The sequence below is a fragment of the Pongo pygmaeus genome, chromosome 8 (genome assembly GCF_028885625.2).
Source record: "Pongo pygmaeus isolate AG05252 chromosome 8, NHGRI_mPonPyg2-v2.0_pri, whole genome shotgun sequence".
NCBI classification, from domain to species: Eukaryota; Metazoa; Chordata; class Mammalia; order Primates; family Hominidae; genus Pongo; species Pongo pygmaeus.
The window spans coordinates 12,942,923-12,966,133 of record NC_072381.2 but is presented as its reverse complement, the minus strand read 5'-3'; the positions used below and the strand labels follow the sequence as shown (position 1 = coordinate 12,966,133).

At 48.8% G+C, this 23,211-nt stretch overlaps 1 protein-coding gene across 7 annotated transcripts in view; it reads right to left on the bottom strand.

Moving 5' to 3' along the window:
* Window positions 1-3,726: 3,726 nt before the first annotated feature.
* The window catches only part of CAMK1D (calcium/calmodulin dependent protein kinase ID), a 483,060-nt gene continuing 463,575 nt past the window's right edge, over window positions 3,727-23,211 (bottom strand). For 3 of the 7 annotated variants that reach the window (XM_063669555.1, XM_054436033.2, XM_063669558.1), the window contains 5 exons: window positions 19,163-19,275; window positions 17,127-17,205; window positions 12,056-12,143; window positions 10,816-10,933; window positions 3,727-7,928 (listed from right to left, as the gene is read on the bottom strand). In XM_063669555.1, the coding sequence (XP_063525625.1) occupies window positions 7,810-7,928; window positions 10,816-10,933; window positions 12,056-12,143; window positions 17,127-17,205; window positions 19,163-19,275 (517 nt within the window). In that variant the 3' untranslated portion in view covers window positions 3,727-7,809. Of the gene's footprint in view, window positions 7,929-10,811; window positions 10,934-12,055; window positions 12,144-17,126; window positions 17,206-19,162; window positions 19,276-23,211 lie in introns of all 7 variants that reach the window. The other 4 variants (XM_063669556.1, XM_054436035.2, XM_063669557.1 and 1 more) reach the window with 2 other exon arrangements.

Genomic DNA, 23,211 nt, shown 5'->3' with positions numbered 1-23,211 from the left:
TGGATTAAGGGCGGTGCAAGATGTACTTTGTTAAACAGATGCTTGAAGGCAGCATGCTCTTTAAGAGTCATCACCACTCCCTAATCTCCAGTACCCAGGGGCACAAACACTGCAGAAGGCCGCAGGGTCCTCTGCCTAGGAAAACCAGAGACCTTTGTTCATGTGTTTATCTCCTGACCTTCTCTCCACTATTATCCTATGACCCTCCCATATCCCCCTCTCCGAGAAACACCCAAGAATCATCAATAAATACTTCATAAATTAAAAAAAATAAAAAAAAATAAATAAAAAAAAATAAATAAAAAAAAGAGTGACAAAAAAAAAATAAATAAAAAAAAAAAGAAAAGTGAAATAAAAAAAAAAAAAAAAAAAAAAAAAGAACTAGACATCAGACAGTGGGCACTGCGTTTCTTTTGGGCTCATAGCCTTTTTTCAGTAAGGCCCACCCATGCTGTTTTCATCTGATGCTGGCAGTGTGGGACAGTTTTAATTCTACATTTCTATAACACATGTCCAGTTCATTTTTTTCTCCCTACACCATCCCTATTTGTATTGGAAGAATTGTCTGGCCATCAGACCTGAGCCCCACAATACATTTGATGAGCTATGAACTGTAGTTCCTCCTCCTGCATCTCCCCCAAACCCCCACAAAAGACAGCAGCCAGCCTTCTGCCTGGGAAAGAATCTTCCTTTGGGCACTGAACATACAGGCTATGCCGAGGAAATGGAGGAACGTGGGTGTGTACTGCTGAAGCCTGAGGCTGCCAAGCCACCCACGACTCAGAGGCGCTTCCTGGGGATCAGCACTGGCTTTTCCTCCAAATGACTTAGGAATATCGAGTTAGTGCGATTTGAGTTCCCAGGCTCACCTCCAGCCCCCTTCTGCAGCAGCAGGGAAAAGGGGGAGCTTTCCTGTCCAGTGATCATGGAACCTGGGCACCTGTCCCCAACCCCAAAGGCATGATGTACCATCCCTTCACCCATCCCTGCCACTCCCTGCTCACTGGGGAGGTGACCTGAAATATTTAAGGGGGACTCCATGAGTTTGGGGGGGTCTCCATTCAAACTCCTTCCTTCAAATCCAAACTTCAGGAAGCAGAGGGAAGATAGAGACACTGAAACTCCACATCCTTCTCATTACAGAGGAAATGAGCATCTGAAGGTGATTAATTGTCTTTATTGGAGGAAAACAAGAAGTCATCAATCTCATTATCATTATGATAGAAATCTTGATATGTATACATGATTGTCAAGGCAGAGAATCATTTGCTACATAGACCCATGAACAATTTTGCAGTGCCGCAAACCTATGTGGGTTAAACTTCTTGCAGAGTTTATTACATGCATGGAATAAATTCACAGTTTCCCTTCTTTTGGACAAACATGTTTTCATGGGAAAATTGAACCAACTGCAAGCCTGGTAATAGTAGATGCGGGGACATTCCTGGTTTTGATGTTGTAATTTTTTGGGAAGCATGCTCACTGTTGGGGGAGCTGAAAGAAGGGAGATTACATTATGTGTAGTGACAAAGCCAATTGAGAGATTGTTCCAATGTTTATTCTGGACAGAGGGTATCTTTGAGGTCTTCTCACCTGAACGTGGGACTAAGATAAATGTTCTCTGAAACATGGCGCCCCATCTTTCAAAGCAAAGACTCTGCTGCATGCAATGTTGCTGCATTTCTGCCACCATTTGGACAGCATTTCATGTCCCTCTGATAGGGCCAAGTGCCCCGGGAAGGAGAGTGGCAGGCGTCAGGGCTGAGAGACAAACATCCGAGCTGATGTTCTTGTTCCTTTTTAGCTCTCTCGCAGCCTGGCTGCCAAACACGTCCCAGGGCCCCTGTGCCCCGAAGTGCAGGGCTTCCAGGAGAGCCTGGGAATCTGAATCTCTCTAGACTAAGATTTTCCTCCGAGAAGCAATTTAACTAGAGTTTGGGGTTTCTGAGTCCCTGCTGAAGTCTTATCTCTAAGACTAAAACCAACTCCTCCTCATTTTCTTTTTTCCTGTCCATAAGAAAATAAAATCACCTTTAAAATAACATGGCAAATCATCAGAAGACATAATAATCGAATGAGAAGTTCCCCAGAGACAAAAAGGTTAAAAAACGGATATGGCGAATGCAGAAGCGGTGTTATAGTACAAAGGGTGAATGCAACCGTTTGTCCCTTTATACAGACACCAAGAAGCCATTCCACAGTTTGCTTTGTCCACAAAACCAGACTCGGCAGCCGCATGCTGAGCGTTTGGCTTCCAAATGCACAGCCTTTTTGGGTTTGCAAAAGCGGAGCTCCCAGAGCCACAAACTGAGCTGCTCCTGCTGGAGGTGGCGGGGAAGTCTGGGAAGGGCTGACTCCTTCCCACTGACTCTGGAGGCATCGGGAGGTGGCCGGGCCTCGGCCAGCATGCAGGACTGACTTCACAGTGGGGCTGGGGGCCCAGAGCTGCAGACCGTGATGCCCCGGGACCACCAAGCAGGTGCCAGGTGAGTGGGGCATGGGCCCTTATCTTCCTCAGACCACCTGCCTGCTCCCCAGAGTTGAGGGTGTCAAGCTAACTCATCTCCACACTCATTTTCTTGGAGTCTTCAGGAAAGAAACCCTCCTTTTAGGAGTCTGTTTGAGCTTTTCTATCTCCACATTTTCAATTCAGAACATCGAAAGACTGGAATACCTTTTGCAAACGTCAGGCACACCTGCAGCCCCAACCTAGGACCAGGTGCCCCTCAAAATGGTGGTGGATCACATACAGGTATATACATATTTTTTTTTTTTTTAAACAAACTGAACAGTGTTTGGTCTGGAATGTGTTTAAGGAAAAGGCAAAGTTTGCAGAGTATGGGTAGACAGAATGGGGAAGAAGTACAGTTTCAGAAGAACATGCAAAGGTTTCGTGCACTGGCTGAATTTGAGGACCTTCATTTGCCAGAAGTGATTGTGCAAACCTGGGAAAGAGGACATCTTATTTCTGTTTATGAAAAATGGGAGGAGCTTCCCTTTGCCCGCGCTTGCCTTCCTTTCTCATATCCAAAGGAATCCCAGTCGTGCACTTGTTAAATTCTGCGAAGCAGCGAGTGCTCTGGCTGAAGCTGAGGCAGTGGCCCTACTTCCACCTTCAGCCCTAGAGCAATGGTTCCAGTGTGGCCTCCCCAGTGCGAAGACTCAATTCTGGCCAAGGTTCTGGGGGAGAGGGAGGGGTGAGGGGCCACGATGCTTTCAAAAATGAAGTCTACCAGCACTGGGATATCATCTTTCCTTTGTTTAAAAATGCTCATAAAATAGCAAGCCCCGGTGGGTTAGTCAGGTTAAGCTGTCATTCCACAGGGGAGAGGATCAATCCACTTTCCAAAGGGGATCACCTGGGCTCCCCCCATTCCCCCCACCCCGTGTGCCTGGTGCTCTTGGCTTGTGTCCCTCCCACCTACAATTCATCCGGGGCATGCTGGACACTAGGGTAGACAGATGAGTGGGATGAGTACGGGGTAGGTAAACCGAGTCTGGGGCTCCCTAGGCCAGATTCCTTTCATCCTACTACAGATGTTTCCTATGAGCCCAGCCTTGGCCAGCATGGCCATCTTTTTTGAGACGGAGTCTTGCTCTGTTACCCAGGCTGGAGTGCAGTGGCACGATCTCGGCTCACTGCAACCTCTGCCTCCTGGGTTCAAGCGATTCTCTTGTCTCAGCCTCCCAAGTAGCTGGCATTACAGGCATGCGCCACCACGCCAGCTAATTTTTGTATTTTTAGTAGAGACAGGGTTTCACCATGTTGGCCAGAATGGTCTTGATCTCTTGACCTTGTGATCTGCCCGGCTCGGCCTCCCAAAGTGCTGGGATTACAGGCGTGAGCCACTGCGCCCTGTCCATCTTCTTTTGCTCGCTCTATCCTGACTGCCGGGACCCTGGACACTACACGAAGAGCTAGCTGGAGAGTGAGGCTCTCTCAAAGGCCAGCGGTGGCTCAGAGCCTCTACCCTGTTCTCAAGGTCAGATGCTAGAAGTGACCAGAATTGTGGCCATGGTCAAGAACGCAAAGCCACTCTTCTTTTTTTTAATTTTGTATGGCACGCTTTGCCATAGCTCTTTTCTTTCAAAAGAAGACCTGAAGGGGGAGAATGTTTTCTAGTCTCCGACAGAGGCAGGGGCAGGAGGAACTGGTGAAAATCAGCCACTGCGCACTGCCAGAGCCGTGCGTGGTCCTGGGGGTTGCCGTTTCTCTAACACAGCAACCCCGTCTCTCCTCAAGGGCTTTTGGTGGTCGTTGTGCTTCTCCTGGGTGTGCCCTGTGCCTCTGCACCACTTCATTCTGAGGCTCCGGACACGTGTGCCCTCTGGGAAGCAGAGCCGTAGGGAGGCAGAGAGCTGCCCAGACTCCAGACTCCAAGACCACCTCTGTGAAGAGGGCCAAGCTGCTGGCCTGCTGGTGCCTGCTCACTGTTTGTCTCAATGAATGGAAACTCCTCCTATTCCCTCAGGTATGAGATGAAGATCCGGGAAGCCAGGGGGCCCAGACAGGCAGCTGAGGGAAAGGCCACTCCAGGCCACTACTTCAACACTGAATATTCCAAGTGAGGGAAAGAGAATCCACTTGCTCTGAGAAGGGATAGTGACCAAATGGGGGACTTGGGCTCGGGAAGGAAGCCTATGATGGGGTCCATGCGTCCACCCTTAGCCTCAGCCCAGCACCCTGGGTGCACGTAGAAATGCTCAGCCTCTATGGGTGGAATCTGACCTCGGTGCGGGTTCTAGGACTCTGCGACCCCATTTGTCAGACCTTCATGAAAGGCACATTCTAGGTTCTCTTCCTGTTTTATAAGAAAACAAATCATACCCAGCACAGTGCAAAGACAACCTCTTTTTACCAGGAGAGCTCTCTCAAAAGCACAAGAACTCCTGTCTTTCTAAAACAATAGGAAATTAACCGAAGCCTGGTGGTATCATGACAGTATAGCCTTCCTGAGGTCATGCTCAACAGTCGACTCTTGGGCTGAAACCAGTCACTGTCTCCTCGCACGATGTTGTTGAGACCTGGCGTGTGACAGGCCAAGCACGGCCAAGAACTGACCCGAACAGCGAAGGGGGCACCTGCACCACGGCTCACCTTTCAGAGGTTCTGCACTTTTTGGGTGAGGGATACTTTCAAACTAAGGGCATATCATGCGCCGCATGTATCTGCTCCTGAAAATACTTCAATCACCAGTAATGGAACTCAGCTTCAAATGCTGCTTTCTGAATGCAAATGGTTGTATATAGCACACAGCACAAAGGGCTATTCATCACTATTCATGTACTCATCCTAGGTACCAGATTTGGGTGCATTTTCAGCGCTTGCAGCCTTCTATTACTTTGTCATGCACTGTATGAACTCGAATGTTTCCAAGACACTTCTTAGTAAGCAACCGCCTAGTTCTCCAATACTGCTTATAATATTCATTCATTGCATGGCCAACTCAGGTGACACTTGCTTCTTAACTGGGTCTAATGTCATCTTATAGACCTTTCCACGGTTTTTAGATTTGGCAGAGTGACAGCTTGATTTTTCACCCTGTGAGCACGTGTGGCAGATGCCATGCAGAATTCCTGCCAAGCAGTGGAGCGCCTGTGAAGCGTGCGGGGACAGGGTAGACCAGCTGCCTGTCTTCCCAACTGCTCTTCTCTGTGCCTGTACTGCCATTCTCAGGGAGCAGGATGGAGCTGCTGTGCCTAATAACATTGTGTGTGTGTGTGTGTGTGTGTGTGTGTGTGTTTATTGAGACGGTGGGGAGGCATCACTCAACATTCAGCCTGTACACAGTCAAATGTGTAGAAGTGACAAAGATGACTCAACCAACAGGACTTCCCATGACTAGCCAGCCACAGGAAGAGGGCATGAGAACACGGCCAGCAGCGTTACTGGGTCGTGATGAGGCAGACCTGCCGGGACACCCCGGTGGGCTCGAGGCATTGGATGGGCCTGAGAGCTGAAGCGGGGGCACTCGCAGGACCGGGGCACTCGCAGGACCGGCACTTGAAGCTACCTGCCTGGCTTTACAGGGCAGCCTCCTGGAAGCCTCCATGAAACGCAGCTTTCCCTGGGCCACACGCTGCCTGGCTCCACAAAGGTGAACACCACCACAGCCCGCTTTGCCCCGGATAGTCCTGGTTTTGGCATTAAATGTCCACAGCCTGAGAAATCCTTCAGTCTCGGGCAAACGGGGTGTTTGGTGACCCTACCACCATGTGTCTTTGATTTTAGACTCCCCTGACCAGTAGGAGGGCTGCAAGCACCGGCTGGGCCTGGCGGAGGTGGTCTTTGGTCATCTCTGTGGCGGCTGAAGTCCTATTAGCCTGGCAGGGCCCCCTCTCCTTACCACCAGAAATGGATCCTTTCCCAAGGCTGCTTCCCTCCCTTCCTTCCCTTGGAAAACATTCATGTGAGAAGAGGGTAAAAATGTGGAGAAAGGACTTTGTGTTGGAGGCCATGGGAAGTGTAAGATTAGAAACGCATTTTTTTAAAAACCACAGAGAAAGAGATGAATTTTAACACTGCATAGCTGAGCTTTCATCTGTTAGCTCTCGTGAGAAATGAGGGTTGTGTGTGGGCCCACTTTCAGCAACATGGCAGCTGGTTCCTTTTGGAAGGGAGGGTCCTGCATCTCTGCAGTGTGGGCATCTCACTCACAGCAAGTCTGGCCTGTGAAGCTGAGCCCTGCGTCTCGGGGGAGCAGGCTTCTTTATTTCTGGTTGCTGATGGCAAGAGGCCTCTAGGGTCTCTGGTGGGTGCGGGTTCTGCTGGATGGGTTGCCAGCAAAAGTTCTGTGCAGATTCTCTACCAAAGCCCCCCGCAGAGAAGAGAGCCTCGCAGAACTGAGGGGCCCCTCATCCCAGGGAACGGGAGAGAAAGAGAAGGAGTAGAGGTGAAGTGCACTCTTAGCCTCGGAGACAGATTCTTGATCCTCTTGTTAGAATTTTTTTTTTTTTTTTTTTTTGAGACAGAGTCTTGCTCTGTCGCCCAGGCTGGAGTGCAGTGGCACGACCTCGGCTCACCGCAACCTCCGTCTCCCGGGTTCAAGCAATTCTCCTGCCTCAGCCTCCCGAGTAGCCGGGACTACAGGCGTGTGCCACCACGCCCGGCTAGTTTTTTGCATTTTTAGTAGACATGGGGTTTCACCATGTTGGCCAGGATGACCTTGATCTCCTGACCTCGTGATCCGCCCGACTTGGCCTCCCAACGTGCTGGGATTACAGGCATGAGTCATTGCACCCGGCTGATCCTCTTATTAGAATTTTTAAAAATACCTTTAAATTCTCCTTGGAGGAAAAACAAATCACTTAAAGGTTAACATAAAACTACTATTAAAGAGGAAAAGATATAGGTCATGTAACTTAGAGATACAAAGGACATACTTCTTAAAAGGAAAAACAAACCCTAATGCACAATATTTACCAATATTTAAATAATCCAGTTGAAACCTTTTTTTTTTGTCATTAATGAAAAAACACACCATAGACGATTACCTACACTGAGAAGAGTGGAAACGATGGCGTTGGGGGAGAGGAATAAGAAGGTCCATTCAGTTAGAGCTTTGCAAGATTCGTATATACAGCACCAGATCCTATGAAATCAGCGCCCCTCGAGTCAGTACAGTTTGTGAGAAATGAACACTTCAGAATTGCAGTAGAAAATATGGCCATAAAAAAACTTCGGTCTTCCAGTCCTATGCAGGAAGGGGCACCATGCAAGGTGGGGTCTCGCTGGAGTGGCTCGCGGCACTGGCGACCCTGGGGCTCCCCTTCCCCAGCCCCGCCCCCGGGCCCCACCTCCAGGGCCAGTCACTTGCTTCCAGAGTGCACTGCCGTCACAGTGGTGGGCCTGGGTCTCCGCTCGGCTCCAACTCCTGAGACCCCCGACGAAGAAGAAATGAAACTACAGAGCGTGGAAGGTGCCAGACCTGCAGGGAACAGCAGAAGTGGGCTTCAGAGTTTCAGAGGTAAATTCTCACCCGCTTCCCACTGCCAGGTGTCACAGGGGCTGGGTTTATGGGGGGTGGGGGCAATTTTTTTTTTTTTCTTGAGATGGAGTTTCACTCTTGTCACCCAGGCTGGAGTGCAGTGGCACAATCTCAGGTCACTGCAACCTCCGCCTGCCAGGTTCAAGTGATTCTCCTGCTTCAGCCTCCCGAGTAGCTGGGATTACAGGGGCTCACTACCACGCTGGGCTAATTTTTGTATTTTTAGTAGAGATGGGGTTTCACCATGTTGGCCAGGCTGATCTCGAACTCCTGACCTCAGGTGATCCACCCAACTCGGCCTCCCAAAGTGCTGGGATTACAGGTGTGAGCCACCGTGCCCAACTTGCGGGGACCCAAATTTTTACCCATGTGACTATTTTTACCTACCTGTGGGAAAGCCTTTGCAATGGGTTCAAAATGCTTTATTCTTAGACCTCTCCTCTCCTTTTTTTTTTGGTATAATTTTAACTGCTTTGTGTTTGAAAACAACATGGTTTTACCACCGTGGTACAACAGGTTCCATGTACGGAGCACTCAATATGTAGCAGGCACCAGGATAGTGTTGACTACATACTGTCATCATACAAATTGTCCACTTCTTACAATAGCTCTGTAAAGCAGGTATTTTAAGAAGGAGTAAAGAATGATACTACCTTCCTACCCTTGGTTGGTGTGTTGTGTGCACTCTTGGCTAGAAAGCATTTTGTGACGCAGAGCACTTTGAAATAAGGGTATGGTGGCTCACGCCTGTAATCTCAACACTTTGGGAGGCCAAGGCAGGCGGATTGCTTGAGTCTCAGGAGTTCCAGACCAGCTGGGGCAACCCTGGGTCTACAAAAAATACAAAAATTAGCCGGGCACGGTGGTACATGCCTGTTGTCCCAGCTACTCAGGAGGCTGAGGCAGGAGGATTACTTGAGCCTAGGAGGTTGAGGTTGCAGTGAGCCACGACTGTGCCACTGCACTCCAGTCTGGGTGACAGAGAGTGAGAGAAAGAGAGAAGAGGAGAGAGGAGAAAGGAGAGGGGAGAGGGGAGAGAGGAAAGGGGAGAGAGAAGGAGGGGAGGGGGAGGGGAAGGCAGGGCAGGGCAGGGCAAGTTAGGTGAGGAGAGGAGAAGACAAGAAAGAAAGAAAGACAACAAAAGAAAGAAAGAAAGAGAAAGAAAGAAGGAAAGAGAGAGAGAAAGACAAGAAAGAAAGAAAAGAAAGAAAGAAAGAAAGAAAAGAAAAGAAAAAAGAAAGAGAGAAGGAAAGAAAAAGAAAGAAGGAAGGGAGGGAGGGAGGGAAGGAAAGAAGGAAGGAAAGGAAAGAGGGAGGGAGGGAAAAGAAAAGAGAGAAGAGAAGAGAGAGGGAAAGAGGGAAATAAAGGAGGGAAAGAAAAAGGAAAGTAAAAAGAAAAGAAAAAAGAGCAAGAATAGAGATGTTCACCTATTCCTGTGTGAGCTCAGCAGTCCCTGGCCTAGTGGAGTTCCTCAGAGGCTGTGCTGAAGCCCTCCCCCAGAGGATGTGCAGGCATCAAAAGCCTTGACATCAGAGGCCTCAGCTGCCACTGAGCTTGTTGGTGCAGGCCCCCAGGGAGTCTGTGTGCTCAGACATGGGGACAAACAACCATACAAGGAGTGCTCCCGACGGGCTTTGCTGCCGATGCCAGTGTATGAATCTGTAAAGAAGGGATCCATCGTGGGGTTCCCTTTGACCAGAGGGTAGAAAAGATTCAGGGTGAAAGCGGGGCTATGGTATGTCAGGGGACACTCACAGAGATTTCTTGGGAAAATTTAAGGGCTGGACGGTCCCAAATGAGATGGGAAGATTCCTTAGAGAGGAAGGGAATTCTTTTCTGAGCCAAATGGGAAGGAGCATGATGCCCAGGGTGAGACCAGGCTGCAGGGCTGCTCCATGGTTAGGGAGATCAGGGCCACTGCTGTGACGTGGAGAGGACCCATGGGAAGGGCCAAACAGGGGATTATTTCCACAGAGAGAGGAGCAGTTGGGGAGAGCAATAAGGAGAGTAAGTATGCCTTCCATGATGGAATAGTCCATGCAAAGACGAAGGACAATGAAATACTATTACTTTTATTGCAAAGTCGATGCACTTCATATAAATGAGCTCAAATTATCATTGTCTGCATCCAAAATATATACATTATGGAAGTCAATGACAGGAGGCTGTCCTGAGGCTCTGCTGTCCCTTCCTCAATCTGCAAGAGTGACTGCACAATGACAGGTAAATCAGAGGGAAGGATGGAGATGAGAAAGAGTCCAGGCCTTTATCCAGACAGACATGGCTGCGAGGACTTCAGCCCTGGATTCCTCAACTGTAAATGGAAATAGCAATACCTAGGGTTCCACGAGTGTTCAATGATTTTTTTTTTTTTTTTTTTGAGAGGGAGTCTCAATCTGTCACCCAGGCTGGAGTGCAGTGGTGTGATCTCAGCTCACTGCAACCTCCGGTTCCTGGGTTCAAGCGATTCTCCTGCCTCAGCCTCCCAAGTAGCTGAGATTACAGGTGCTCGCCAACACACCCAGCTAATTTTTATATTTTAGTAGAGATGGGGTTTCACCATGTTGGTCAGGCTGGTCTTAAAACTCCTGAACTCAAACGGTCCTCCTGCCTCGGCCTCCCAAAGTGTTGGGATTACAGGCGTGAGCCACTGCGCCCAGCCCAGTGATTACATGTTAAAAAAATGTCCTAGGGTCGCACGACATGGGATTAAGTATAGAAAGTGCCTGGCAAACAGGAGGTGCTCAGCAGATGCCGGCTCCCTCCTCTCCACCCCAGGCTCATCTTCAGTGTCAGCTGAGGGATTCTGGTTTTGCTACATACGCACAGTCTTTTTGGCTGGCCAAACTGAGGCTGCTCGAAACACTTGCATTTGAACTGTCCAGGCTGCTGCCGAGGTGTAGTTTTCTCATATGTCTCACGACGGCCGTGGCATTAAATGCTTGCTGAAATTTCAGAAAGGAAAAAAGCCGACAAATATTTCAGCTAATCGGAAAAGATCCAACTGTGTTCTCTTGTTTATCACGTTAGCCTAAGCATTTCAAACTCCTTACATCATTCTCATGCTACTCAAGAAAGAAAGTTTATGTTGTCCCTTCTTCTAAAAGTACACTGATTTATTAAACCCTTTCCCCAACTAAATATTTTAGAGACTTAAAATAGTTTTCTTCTGACATCATAAATACATAGAATAAATGTAAACCAATTCTCTCTGTAATTTAAGAGATGTGGCCTTTAGAATAAAAGGCATATTATAATACCTTAAAAATGTGAGATTTGAAAATAATTTTTATTTTCCTAGTATTGGTACTTTTGTCTGAAAGATTTAGGTTGGTGCCAAAGTAATGGCAATTTTAATGGAAGAAACTGCAATTACTTTTGCCCCAACCTAAATCTTTCAGACAAAAGTACCAATACTAGGAAAATAAAAACTATTTTCAAATCTCATGGCAATTTTAATGGAAGAAACCGCAATTACTTTTGCACCAACCTAATGATAGCATTTCCTATGAATAAAGCAGGCCAGTGAAATTAATTTTGTTTCTGTCTCATCTTTCACCATTGGCCCTCACGGCAAAATAGCTAGCTCTGAATTGCCATTGCTGATTGGAACACGGAGAGGAGGTTAGGTAATCAAGAGATTAGGAAGTTAGGTAATCAAAAGATGATCACTAAACCTCCATGGTTTGAATCTGTCAAACTTTCATCAGGAAACATTGATGAGTTCAACTCAGATTTCCTGTTTTTTTCCCCCTCCATACCGCTTTAATAAAAGTCAGCTATTCAAAGTTCTAGCAAGGTGAAGAAAGACAAGGATGATGTTGGTTAAGAAAAAGCAGATGAGGAAGAGCTGGCACTATTGCTGTCTTTGATCACAGAGGGGAAGTGTTGAATCGCACACTCCATCCCTCTTACACGATAATATTCCCTCTAAGTCTTTATTACTTGCGGTTAAAATTAGCAAAATTATTCAGGTGAGGTTCTGGGGATTTCAGAAATGCTCAGATTGGAGGGCCAGTGTCACGAGGTGGTTAATCCATGGGGAATTTCATATATTCCACACTTACTCTCCATTTGCTCTTGGCAAAGTTCTTTCGGATCTGGGCGCTGACGGACTCGTGGATGTTTTTGTTGAGGGCTGTGTCACCAGCGATCCTGAAACAGAGGCAAAGGTGCTTCTCTGAAGTGCTTCTTCTGGGCCCCGACACTGCGTCCCATAAAGGGGAGTCTTACCCTAGCCTCAGGAGAGCCGAGGCTCAGTTGGGGACAGGGTGGCTGGCCACTGCCCTTCCAGGCTGCTGATGTCATCACCTGGCCATTCCCTAAACCCACCCATTCTAACCCCTCACCACAAAGTCCTATCCCAGCTTCTACACTCTGCGCCCTCCCCAGACCCGCCAGCACCCTCCTGGTTGACTGCTCCCCGGCTCTCATTTTTTCCTTCTTTGACCCCAATTCCTGCAACATCAGAATCCACAGTGACAATGTTTCCCATCCTTCTCCCTCCCCCTCATCCCCTCTGCCTCCACACAAGCTTTTGAGCCATCATGCGCCACCTCCAAGGCCTCACACTTGTTCCCCAACTGGTCTCAGCACCATACCCCTTCCCGGCCTTGCTTCCCAGCTTCCTCAGACCCGAGGTCCCTCCTCTCTGTCTTCCCCAGGGGCGCTGCTCCCAGGGCACCACTCACACCCGTGGGCTCTCAGCTTCATCTCAGCAGAGCTGAGCCTGCCACACTCTGCTTGGCAACACCTGTGAGCCCATGCCCCCCACCAACTCTGTACTGGGTGACAGGATTCCCAGCTCCACTCAACCCCGCCTGGTACATCCTCCACCCTTGCATCTCCTAGAAATTCTTAGAACTTCAAGGACAGCGTCCACCCTGCATTCACCTGAGCCCTTGGCAGCCCCGGATAAGCTTTGATTTAACTCTAGCTGATTCCTGAGCCTGCCACGAGCAGGGAAGAACTTAGGTTTGCTCCTGGCCTTCTCTCCTGACAGTACCCCGCCATCCCACTCTTTCCTCCCTCTGCTGTCTCTTTCTTGGGTCTTACAGCCTCCTCCTCTCTCTCGGCTCACAATCTCCAGGCTGAGAATTACTGGCAGTCTCCCAGCTCTTCCTTCCCTCATGCACGCCCTTCTTGATCACAGCCTCCTCCTCTCCCTAAAGGCATCCACTTGGCCTTTCCCCCTGGGCCTCTGTGCTCTGCTCCCAGCCTTTCCTGGGCTTCGATCCTTCCCTCTTCCCTTCCCTCCAGCACCAAACTATTCAATTCTGGGTTAGTATCTGATGCCTAAGAAAGAATTTCATGAATCTTGCAGAAGTTAAGGGGATCAGAGTCAGAAACCAACGTTATGGGCTGGAAGCTAACTGGTAAGGGAGGAAACCTCTCACTCCCCAGACACTGACTGCCCTGGACACAAAACAGCCCAGACGCAGCAACCATCACTTCCAGCTACTTCAGGAGATGAAAGGAACACGGCTCAGGCGTGTTCAGACAAGAGAGCATCCAGCCAGACTTTCTTTCCCGTCAGGACTGCAAACAGGGTGGACAGAGTCGATACAAAATCGGTGCCAGGCTGGTCTAAGTTTAGAATCCAGGCTGATGTTCCCAGCTCAAAACAACTCTCCCCCACCACCTTTTCCCAGCAGGGCTGCAAACACACAGCCAAGGGGACATGCAGGAAATATCTCAAGCGAACTAGGTTTTCATTTCCAACAACTGTCAACTGCCTTCCTTCCCAGACACATATTCCTGAAACAGAAATAGAGTATTTGAACAGGCAACTACATCTGAAACAAGAGTAACAAGACAAGGAGGATGACAGAATGAGAGACATCTTTATTAAGCTTTTTCTCCTGGAGAGCCTAAGGGCGTGATTCCTCCTGGACCCTGTGGAAAAGCTACATCCTCAGAAAAGGATGCCAGTCCAAGCTTGCAGTGGCCAGCTCTTTCTTAGAAACGACAAGGCCAAAGTGATGGGGAGTCTGGAATCCCTCGGGCTGAGCACTGCTGCAGGGCAGAGCCAGGCTCCAAAGCAAACAGGCTGGTGCTGGGGTCGGGGAGACTCTGGGCCTCGGGGTCCACCTGCTCATCTGCAGTGTGGTCTCAGACCCCGTGGCCTGCGGCCTGCTGCCTGTACTCTGTGTCCCATGCTATATCTGTGGGTTCATATGGGCCCAGATGTAAGAAAACAGAAGCTTCATGCACATTTCCCACAGTCCTGGGCTGTGCAGCAGTGGGGAGTCCAGCTGGGCAGAAGGTGGCCCCCAGGCTCTGTGTTACACAGTCTTCCTGCAGCAGTGCAGCCACCTCAGGCCACAATAGCACACCGTGGCCCACCTCAAGTACAAGCTGCAATGACGACGGTGACCCATGCTCATGATAAGCTAGGAAACTTGCAATAGTAACATCAGGACAGCGCTGATGCTCAGTGTCACTAACTTCAGCACGCTTCGCCAACAAAACCAGAGGCATGGAGTCTAAACATGGGAAGGGATCCTAGTAGTCAATGCTTCCGATACAGCAGGATTGCTTTATAAATCCGTATACACACACTTAGGCAACACTATGGGTGAACACACTTCATTCATGTCTCCCTTGCTTTTCTGTTTTCTTTTTTTTTTTTTTTTTTTGAGACAGAGTCTTGCTCTGTCGCCCAGGCTGGAGGGCAGTGGTGCGATCTCAGCTCACTGCAACCTCCGCCTCTGGGTTCAAGTGATTCTCCTGCCTCAGCCTCTCGAGTAGCTGGGATTACAGGCATGCACCACCATGCCAGGCTCATTTTTGTGTTTTTAGTAGAGATGGGGTTTCACCATACTGTCCAGGCTGGTCTTGAACTCCTGACCTCCAGTGATCCACCCGCCTCGGCCTCCCAAAGTGCTGGGATTACAGGCATGAGCCACCACACCCAGCCAGCTTTCTGGTTTTAATACCTACAAGAATAATGCAGATAGCATTTACATAATCACACCTTTTACAGCCTGTCTCACTATCCACCACTCACGGACCATAGCCTGGTCTCCCTTGCCTTTCGTGCTTTTGTGTTTTGTGTGTGGTCTCCTCTACCTTCCTGGATCTGAGTCTGCGCTTTTCTGCACCTGCTCGAGATGGGCTTGGTGGTGCCTGGTGTGTACCCAAGACAGCACTTGCCAGTCCTGGGCCACTCGCAATTCCTACAGCCAACTGGAGCTCTGGTGGCTGGAGCCCAGAAGATGGGAGCGCGGGTTCGGCGAACATTCAGGAATGTGAGCTTGGCTACTTGGCTAGGCCACAGTACCCAGATATTTGGCCAAATACTAGCCTGATGTTGCTGGGAAAGTATTTTTTAGATGAGATGAACATTTCAATCAGTAGACTTTGAGTCAAACCGACTAGAGTCCATGCCATGGGTGGGCCTCGTTCAATCAGTCGACGGCCCTCATGAAAAACAGGAAGAGGAACTGCTGTCTCCATCTGCCTTCGGACTTGAGCTGCAACATCAGCTCTTCCCTGGGTCTCCAGCCTGCTGCCCTGGCCTGTAAATTTTTGATTTGCTAGTCCCCACAAGTGCAGGAAACAGGCTTAAATCCTTAAAATAAATTAATCTCTCTCTCTCAGCGTCTCTTCTTATCACTTCAGTTTGCTTATCAATGAGCCTAGAGATGAATGCTCAGAACCACTGAGCTGGAGGAATGAGCTCTGGCCAGGGCTGCCCTGTAACAGGGCCTGGGTTCCCATCCTGGCCCTGGCCATTCCCTACACTGTGGCCATCAGTCGGCAGCCTGTTGGGACCTGAGCACACACCACAGAGAGAACAGCAATGCTCAGTGAAAGGGGCAGGAACCATCTGCTAAGAGGCCGGCTGCCTTCCAAGGGGGTGCTCTGAAAAGAGCCCTCTCCTGTCTGAAGTGGTCTGTTTGGGGGCTAAGGAAGGTGTCCATGATTGCCAAGGCCTCCCTCACCCTCGGTGGCCCTGATGAAGTCAGAAGAGCAAGTGTGGAGTAAGAGATGATGCTCTCGGGGTGTCAGGGATGGGCGGAGACCACAGTTTCCAGAATGATGCTGCTGATGAGGAGGGGCCCCCTGGAGGAATGACTCCACTTTCTGCCAGCTCTCACCTGAATCTATGTTCTTCTTTGCCCAAGCAATGTTACATAAAAAGAGACAAGTATATCATAAATGCAGGCAAGCGAGAGTTTCAGCAATGCTTGGGTCAAGTGCATTAGTTTTCATCATTTTCCAGGGTTTGACTTATTGGGAGGTTTAAAATGTACTGTAGGCCAGGCACGATGGCTCACGCCTGTAATCCCAGCACTTTGGGATCACGAGGTTAGGAGATCGAGACCATCCTAGCCAACATGGTGAAACCCCATCTCTACTAAAAATACAAAAATTAGCTGGACATGGTGGTGGGCGCCTGTAATCCCAGCTACTTGGGAGGCTGAGGCAGGAGAATTGCTTGAACCTGGGACGCGGAGGTTGCAGTGAGCCGAGATTGTGCCACTGCACTCTAGCCTGGCGACGGAGTGAGACTCCGTCTCGAAAGAAAAAAAAAAAACCTGTCCTGTAAAAATGCTAAAGCACTGGAAAAAAGTCACCTCTGAATGAAGGCATTCACTGATAGGCTCACAGGCTACACATCTTGCAACGTGACACAGGCTGATGACGCTGAAGTCTTTGTCTCTAGCTTGACCTCTTTCCTGGACTCCTGACTCAGTCAGCAGAGCGCCCACCACGGATGTCGATCCAGACGGCTCCCAGCACCTCCGGCGCAGCGTGGCCCAGGCTGGACTCACTCCTCCAAGCCCGCCCCTCCTCCTAGCACAATCATCCCCCCGGTCCCGTAAGTTAGAAACTTGGGAATAATCCTAGACCCTTCTCTTCCTTACCTCACTCTGCCACTGCTCTGCCCAATGTCCATGGCTTCTCCATCCCTGACAGTCACTCACAGTCCTCCCTGCCCCGCTCCATCCCTGCCACGCTGCCCCATGCAGGCCACTGTCACCGTCCTCTAGGCCGCACCTCTGGCCACACTCCCACACTCCATCTCCCACCAGATTGGGTTTTCTAAAATCAAACCTCAGCACCCTGCCTAAGAGATGTCACTGGGTGGCACTAAATGGCACGGTCTGCTGAGCGGGTGCATTTCCTTACCATGGGTGCCGAGCTGCCTGCTCACATGTGTATCTTTTATTCGGGTCCTTCTCCATCAGGTTCCGAATGAAGTCTTTTGCTGTTCAAAAAGAAGGCACAAGGGAAGGAATCACTTTGCGACTTGAGATGTGACAATATGATCCCACCAGGTCTTCAGGAGGAGCATGTGTAGCATGAAAAATATGAGACCAGCTCTCCACAGAGACTACTGTATCTTGGACACAAAGGCACCAGCGTGTGGGGAAAAGGAAAGCCAGGGCTTGGCACTCCAGGGTGACCCAGTAGTGAGGAGGTGGCCTGGGACCCTGACTTCCAGCTCCAAGGCCCTTACCTCTAGTGGCTAGTGATACCTTTGGTTGAGAGAAGAGAAGAAATATCTTTGTAATCATGTGCCTCTAATTAGTCAGTTCATCACTGCCTTAGAGAACTGTTTTGGTGACATCATCTCCATGTGTTAAATGTGGCTGATTCAACTAAACCTACTGAGCACCTGCTCAGCCCATCAGGTCCTGGGCTAGGTGCTGTGGATACCAAGTCCCCAGTCCCCAGAAAGCACCATGTGTGGCCTACTTGGGCTATTACAAACCCTGGAGCAGGAAACTGCGATGCAGTGAGCTGTGCCCTGCTGGGGGAAGTGGGGAGTACTTGGCAGCCCAGGAGAGGGGATGGCCCAGAAGCAGGACCCTGGGAAAGTGAGGGGCCGGGTGGCAGAACTGAAGATATCATGGGTCAGGCCCAAAACCTGCTGCACTGCAGGGTGCGGCCCCTCAATGCCCACAGGACTGGGCTTCTGGGGGAAGGCTGTGCTCTTCTGAGTTCAGAAGGAAAATATTTCCCGTGTGGCTCTTTGCTGTGAGCCTTGTACAACTATACTCTGGGCCCAGGTTTCCAAACGCTGAAGATGAAACCAAGGCATTTCCACTTAGGATGAAGTAACATGAATAATAACATGCTGTCTTTGAATAGCTCATGGAGACTAGAATGCATTGTCCCATTCATGATCTCATTTCATCCTTCTGCTACGCTCTATGGTAGAGATGGAATATTATTACCTGCCTCATCTTACCAGTGAGGAAACTGAGGCTTAGAGAGATTTCATTAATTTACACAGGCCTTGGTTTTGATCTTTATCCCTCAGGAAGGAACAGTGAACTTCCCTAGGAACGTTTCAGAGTGGCATTTCAAATCCCAGCTCTGCCCCTTACCAGTTGTATGATTTTGGTCAAGTTATTTCACTTTCTGAGGCCTCGGTTTCCTCGTCTGTCAAATGGGGATAATAGTTAATACCCGCCTGACAGGCTGTCCTGAGGACTGAGTGAGTTAGCACACATACAGAGCGTCTTGTGCTCAGCATACAGTCAGCACTCAATAAATGTTAGCTACTATTGGTTCACTCCTGGAGCTCCCAGAACAGGGCATGGCTAGGAGAGGTGGATGAGTGGGTCCCCATCTCTCAGCGTGGCTCGAGCCAGATGTCCCAAGCTTGTCCTCTTTCTTTGCAAGTCAAACGCAAATATGTAGCTCATGAAGCTTTCTGAGAGCTGTTATGAACTGTGTGCTGTGAGTGTGTTAATCCCCCCACAGTTCATATGCTGAAATCCCAACCAATGTGATGGTATTTGGAGATGGGACCTTTTAGGGGTAATTAGATCATGAGGGTGCAGCCCTCATGAATGAGATTAGTGCCCTTGTCAAAGAGACTTGAGAGAGCTCTCTTGACCCTTTTGCCATGTGAAGACATGGTGAGAAGGACATAGTGAGAAGACAGCAGTCTATGAACCAGAAAGTGGGCCCTCACCAGATACTCAACGTGCTGGTGACTTGATCTTGGACTTCCCATCCTCCAGAGCTATGAGGAATAAATGTTTGCCATTTGAGCCACCCAATCTATGGTATCTTGTTACCGCAGCCAACCAAGACAGGACCCTCAGGACTGTTCTGAGCCCCCCAGGGTCCCCTGGGCCTGTAAGGGTCACGTGGTCTGGGTGTAAGTGTCGTGGGGGCTGCCCACTGGGAGCTGCCTGTGGGAGACATACCAGAGTCAGAGATGTCATCCCAGTAGGGAGAGTCAAACTCATATTCCGCCTTGAGGATCTGCTCAAAGAGCTTGGAGTCATTTTCATCATAAAAAGGAGGGTAGCCGCAGAGCCTAGGAGACAAAATAGAGTAAAAGCTGGAACATCTGCATAACCAATGTGGTGATTTTACACTTTGCCTGGAAGGAAGAGACATTACCAAGATTTTTTAAGAAAATCTGGCAAGGCACGGTGGCTCACGCCAGTAATCCCAGCACTTTGGGAGGCCAAGGTGGGCAGATCATTTGAGGCCAGGAGGTCCAGACCAGCCTGGCCAACATGGCGAAACCTCGTCTCTACTAAAAAATACAAAAAAAAATTAGCTGGGTGTGGTGGGTGGTGCCTGTAATCCCAGCTACTTGGGAGGCTGAGGTGGGAGAGCCTCAAGGGAGAATCCTTGAGCCTGGGAGGTAGAGGTTCCAGTGAGCCAAGATTGCACCACTGCACTCTAGCCTGGGCGACAGAGCGAGACTCTGTTTCCAAAAAAAAAAAAAAAAAAAGAAAAAGAAAAAAGAAAAAGATAAAGAAAATCTGTACCGCGTGTATTGCAAATATAATCTCAACCAAGAAAACACACATTCCGCAGGCATAGGTGGCACAGGAGTAAAACTGCGATTTAATAAATAGCCAAAAGGGTCAACTCAGGTCATGATCAAAGGTAAATACAACTATTGAAGTTCCCCTTAACTCTCTGCACAGAATTAACCACAGAATCCCACACGCCCTAAAAACCTACCAGATAGCCTTCTTCACATAAACGTTATTGATCTTACTGTATGTAATATTGTCCCTAACAGAGGATGAGCTGATGGAGAAAACAAAATATATGTTTAATATCCATTTCAGGGCACTTCCAGGTTCAGTTTATTTCAGAAATCACCAGAGGAAGAAAATGATATTTTATGATGTTGAGTTTCAAGTTCCCACAAGACACCATAACCTGCGCATTGTCACGCACATAACCGGCACATCAGCACGTTACCATGCCCAAACTGAGTACGCGGAGGGTTGTGGTTTTGCCCATTAACATGCAGTAAGTATCAGCAGGGCTGACAGACATTGTAGGCCTGCAATATCACAATACTACACATTTTTCCATGGAACCATTTCAAGGTTGATTTTTAACGGATCATATTGATGCTGGTGCAAGTGACTTATAATTTAGAGTTCTGGTGGGACAACAGTCATCTGACACACATAATGGGAGTAGAAATTCTGATTAACTAGACCCACTACAATTCATTCCATAAAATCATGAATTCTCATTTCAGTTCTGAAATCAGTTTCAATGCTACTTTTACCACTCATGCATTTTTTTGGACCAAAATGTCCTTCCCTGAAAACACGAAGGGCTGGCCTAGAAAATCCTTAATATTTTTTCCAGCTTTAAGATACTGTGGCTCTATGATTCAGTTTGGCTGGCTAAAACACTCAGGAAAAGACCTAGAACATGCTTGGGGCCCGTGTGGAGGCAGGGGCTGGCCTTGGTTGACACTGGACGGCCAGGAAAAGGTGGGCCTAAGGCTGCAGGAAGGCGGAGCTTGATTCCAGAAGGCCAGGGGCAATGCTGCGTGGTGCAGAACTTGCTTCTCGGGCTGCGACAACCCAGAGGGTGGCAGCCACAGTGGCAGTTCTTTTTTTTTTTCTTTCTTTCTTGAGATGGAGTCTCCCTCTGTCACCCAGGCTGGAGTGCAATGGCGTGATCACAGCTCACTGCAACCTCCACCTCCTGGGTTCCAGCGATTCTCCTGCCTCAGCCTCCCGAGTAGCTGGGATTACAGGTGCCTGCCAGCATGCTGGGCTAATTTTTGTATTTTTAGTAGAGATGGAGTTTCGCCATGTTGGCCAGGCTGGTCTCGAACTCCTGACCTCAGGTGATCCACCCTCCTCAGCCTCCCAAAGTCCTGGGATTACAGGTGTGAGCCACTGCGCCCGGCCCATGGTGGGAGCTCTGACCCAAACAAGCCCTGAATTGTACCACATAGATCAACATTGTTCAACACACAGCCACAGCCTAGGCACCAGTCTAATGAGAACAAATTAACAAGAATCAACAGACTGCAGGACTGCGAGGGATTAGGCTGTCAGCACGTAAGAAATGCAATACAGGTTAGAAACACCACCTTGGTACTGCCATTCCTCAGCTGTTCCTCCCGTGGAACGCACATCGCCAGCCACCGCTGCACACGGACGTGCCTGATGACATTTTTAAAGGCTGTGAGACATTCTGTGGGCCCATAAGAATCAAAATAATCTCTCCCCACAAGGTTGCCTTAGGGGCTAAGAGCCTGGAAAATTTCATTTTTAAAGATGTGCTGCTTTTAGTGAAATGAACAAGAGCCAGGGCTTCCGAAACCACCAGGCACATAGTTCACTGCCCACGGAAATCCCGGAGCCCCAAGATGGGTCTGCCCATTTCTCCCATGATGAGGATTCAGGCAAAATGAAATGTGCATATTAGGGAATACAAACAGAGCAAAATGTTAGTTCATCCTGGAGAAAAAACTAAATTCTAGATATGTGAGGTTTTTGTTTATTTACAACCGCGTGTGTTTTTCTTTAGGGTTTGGCTTTCTTTGCAAGGAAAAAATTCTTTAAGAAAATTCCGAGAAAGATTTATTCTCCGGGTGCCAGTTTTTTTAATGTATATTCCAGTTTCTTCTGGTCTTAGCTCTTTTTTGTTTCCGTGTTTTTGTATTATAGGATATTGTGTTTACGCGGCTAAACTGAGGACACAGGAAAAGGAAATGGATTGAGCTTGGAGCCTAAATTAAAATTAAGAAAAAAGATTTAAAAATAAGGATTGTAAAATAACAGAAGGACAAACAGAAGTTACAAAATCTTCCTTAGATCTAGAAATTTCAGAGAGCTCCCTGGCCAAGCTATGTCATTAGCAGGTTTGTGTGGAGGTGATCTAAGAGAAGTAACAACCTTGGGCTGTTTAACTTGATACACAGAGGACTTCTGTGACCGTGGGGCCGCCCATTCACACTGGTAATCCCAGGGTTATTAACGAATGTTCCAGAAGTGTGCCTTCTTACATATCCAACCCTTTAAATAATCTACAAATTATATTGCCAAGGGTCCTCAAAGGCAATAATGCCTGTCCCAATTTTTCTAGGCTTCAAAGTTCCTGATTCAGAATAACACTGGTGTTTGCAACTGTCACACCCAATCAAGGCAATTCACCTTCAAAGCACTCTTCACTGCCTCCATCCCAGCCTCGGGTCTATCTTCCAGGAAGAGCTCTTACATCTTACTGTCTTTCCTGTTGCCTTTTTCCCCTCTCCCCTCAGTCCCCTGGGTCTAGAGGTGCTCACAGCTCAGCTGCAATGAAGCCCAGGGTCACGGGTGCTATTCCTTGTGGTTCCCACACCTCCCTTTTCATATACAGTCCTTGTACATCCCTCTTTTTAAAGGCAAAGAAACCAAAATGCAGCAAAATCAGGGCTTGAGCCTATTCTGTTGGATTTTTAGGCCTGTGTTCTTAACTATTTTGCTTATGCACTAAAGGGAGGGGACTCAAGAATTGAACTTTGGGCATTGAAGTCAATCTGACTTTGTATTCTCTCTGTGGGGCATTTGGTTTACGCTACCTGCCCCTGTATCTGCAAGTGGAACCCTCTCATGGGACCCTGCCTCTCCACCCCCATTTCCCACAGGCAGGGTCTAACAAATAAGATGCTACCTGGGCTGGGTGTGGTGGCTCACGCCTGTAATCCCAACACTTTGGGAGGCCAAGGCGAGCAGATCACCTGAGGTCAGGAGCTCGAGACCAGCCTGGCCAACATGGTGAAACCCAATCTCTGCTAAAAATACCAAAATTAGCCGGGCGTGGTGGCGGGTGCCTGTAATCCCAGCTACTCGGGGAGGCTTAGGCAGGAGAATCACTTGAACCCGGGAGGCAGAGGTTGCAGTGAGCTGAGATCGCACCACTGCACTCCAGCCTGGGCAATGAAGCGAGACTCCGTCAAAAAAAAAACAAAAAACAAAACAGTGATGCTAGGGGA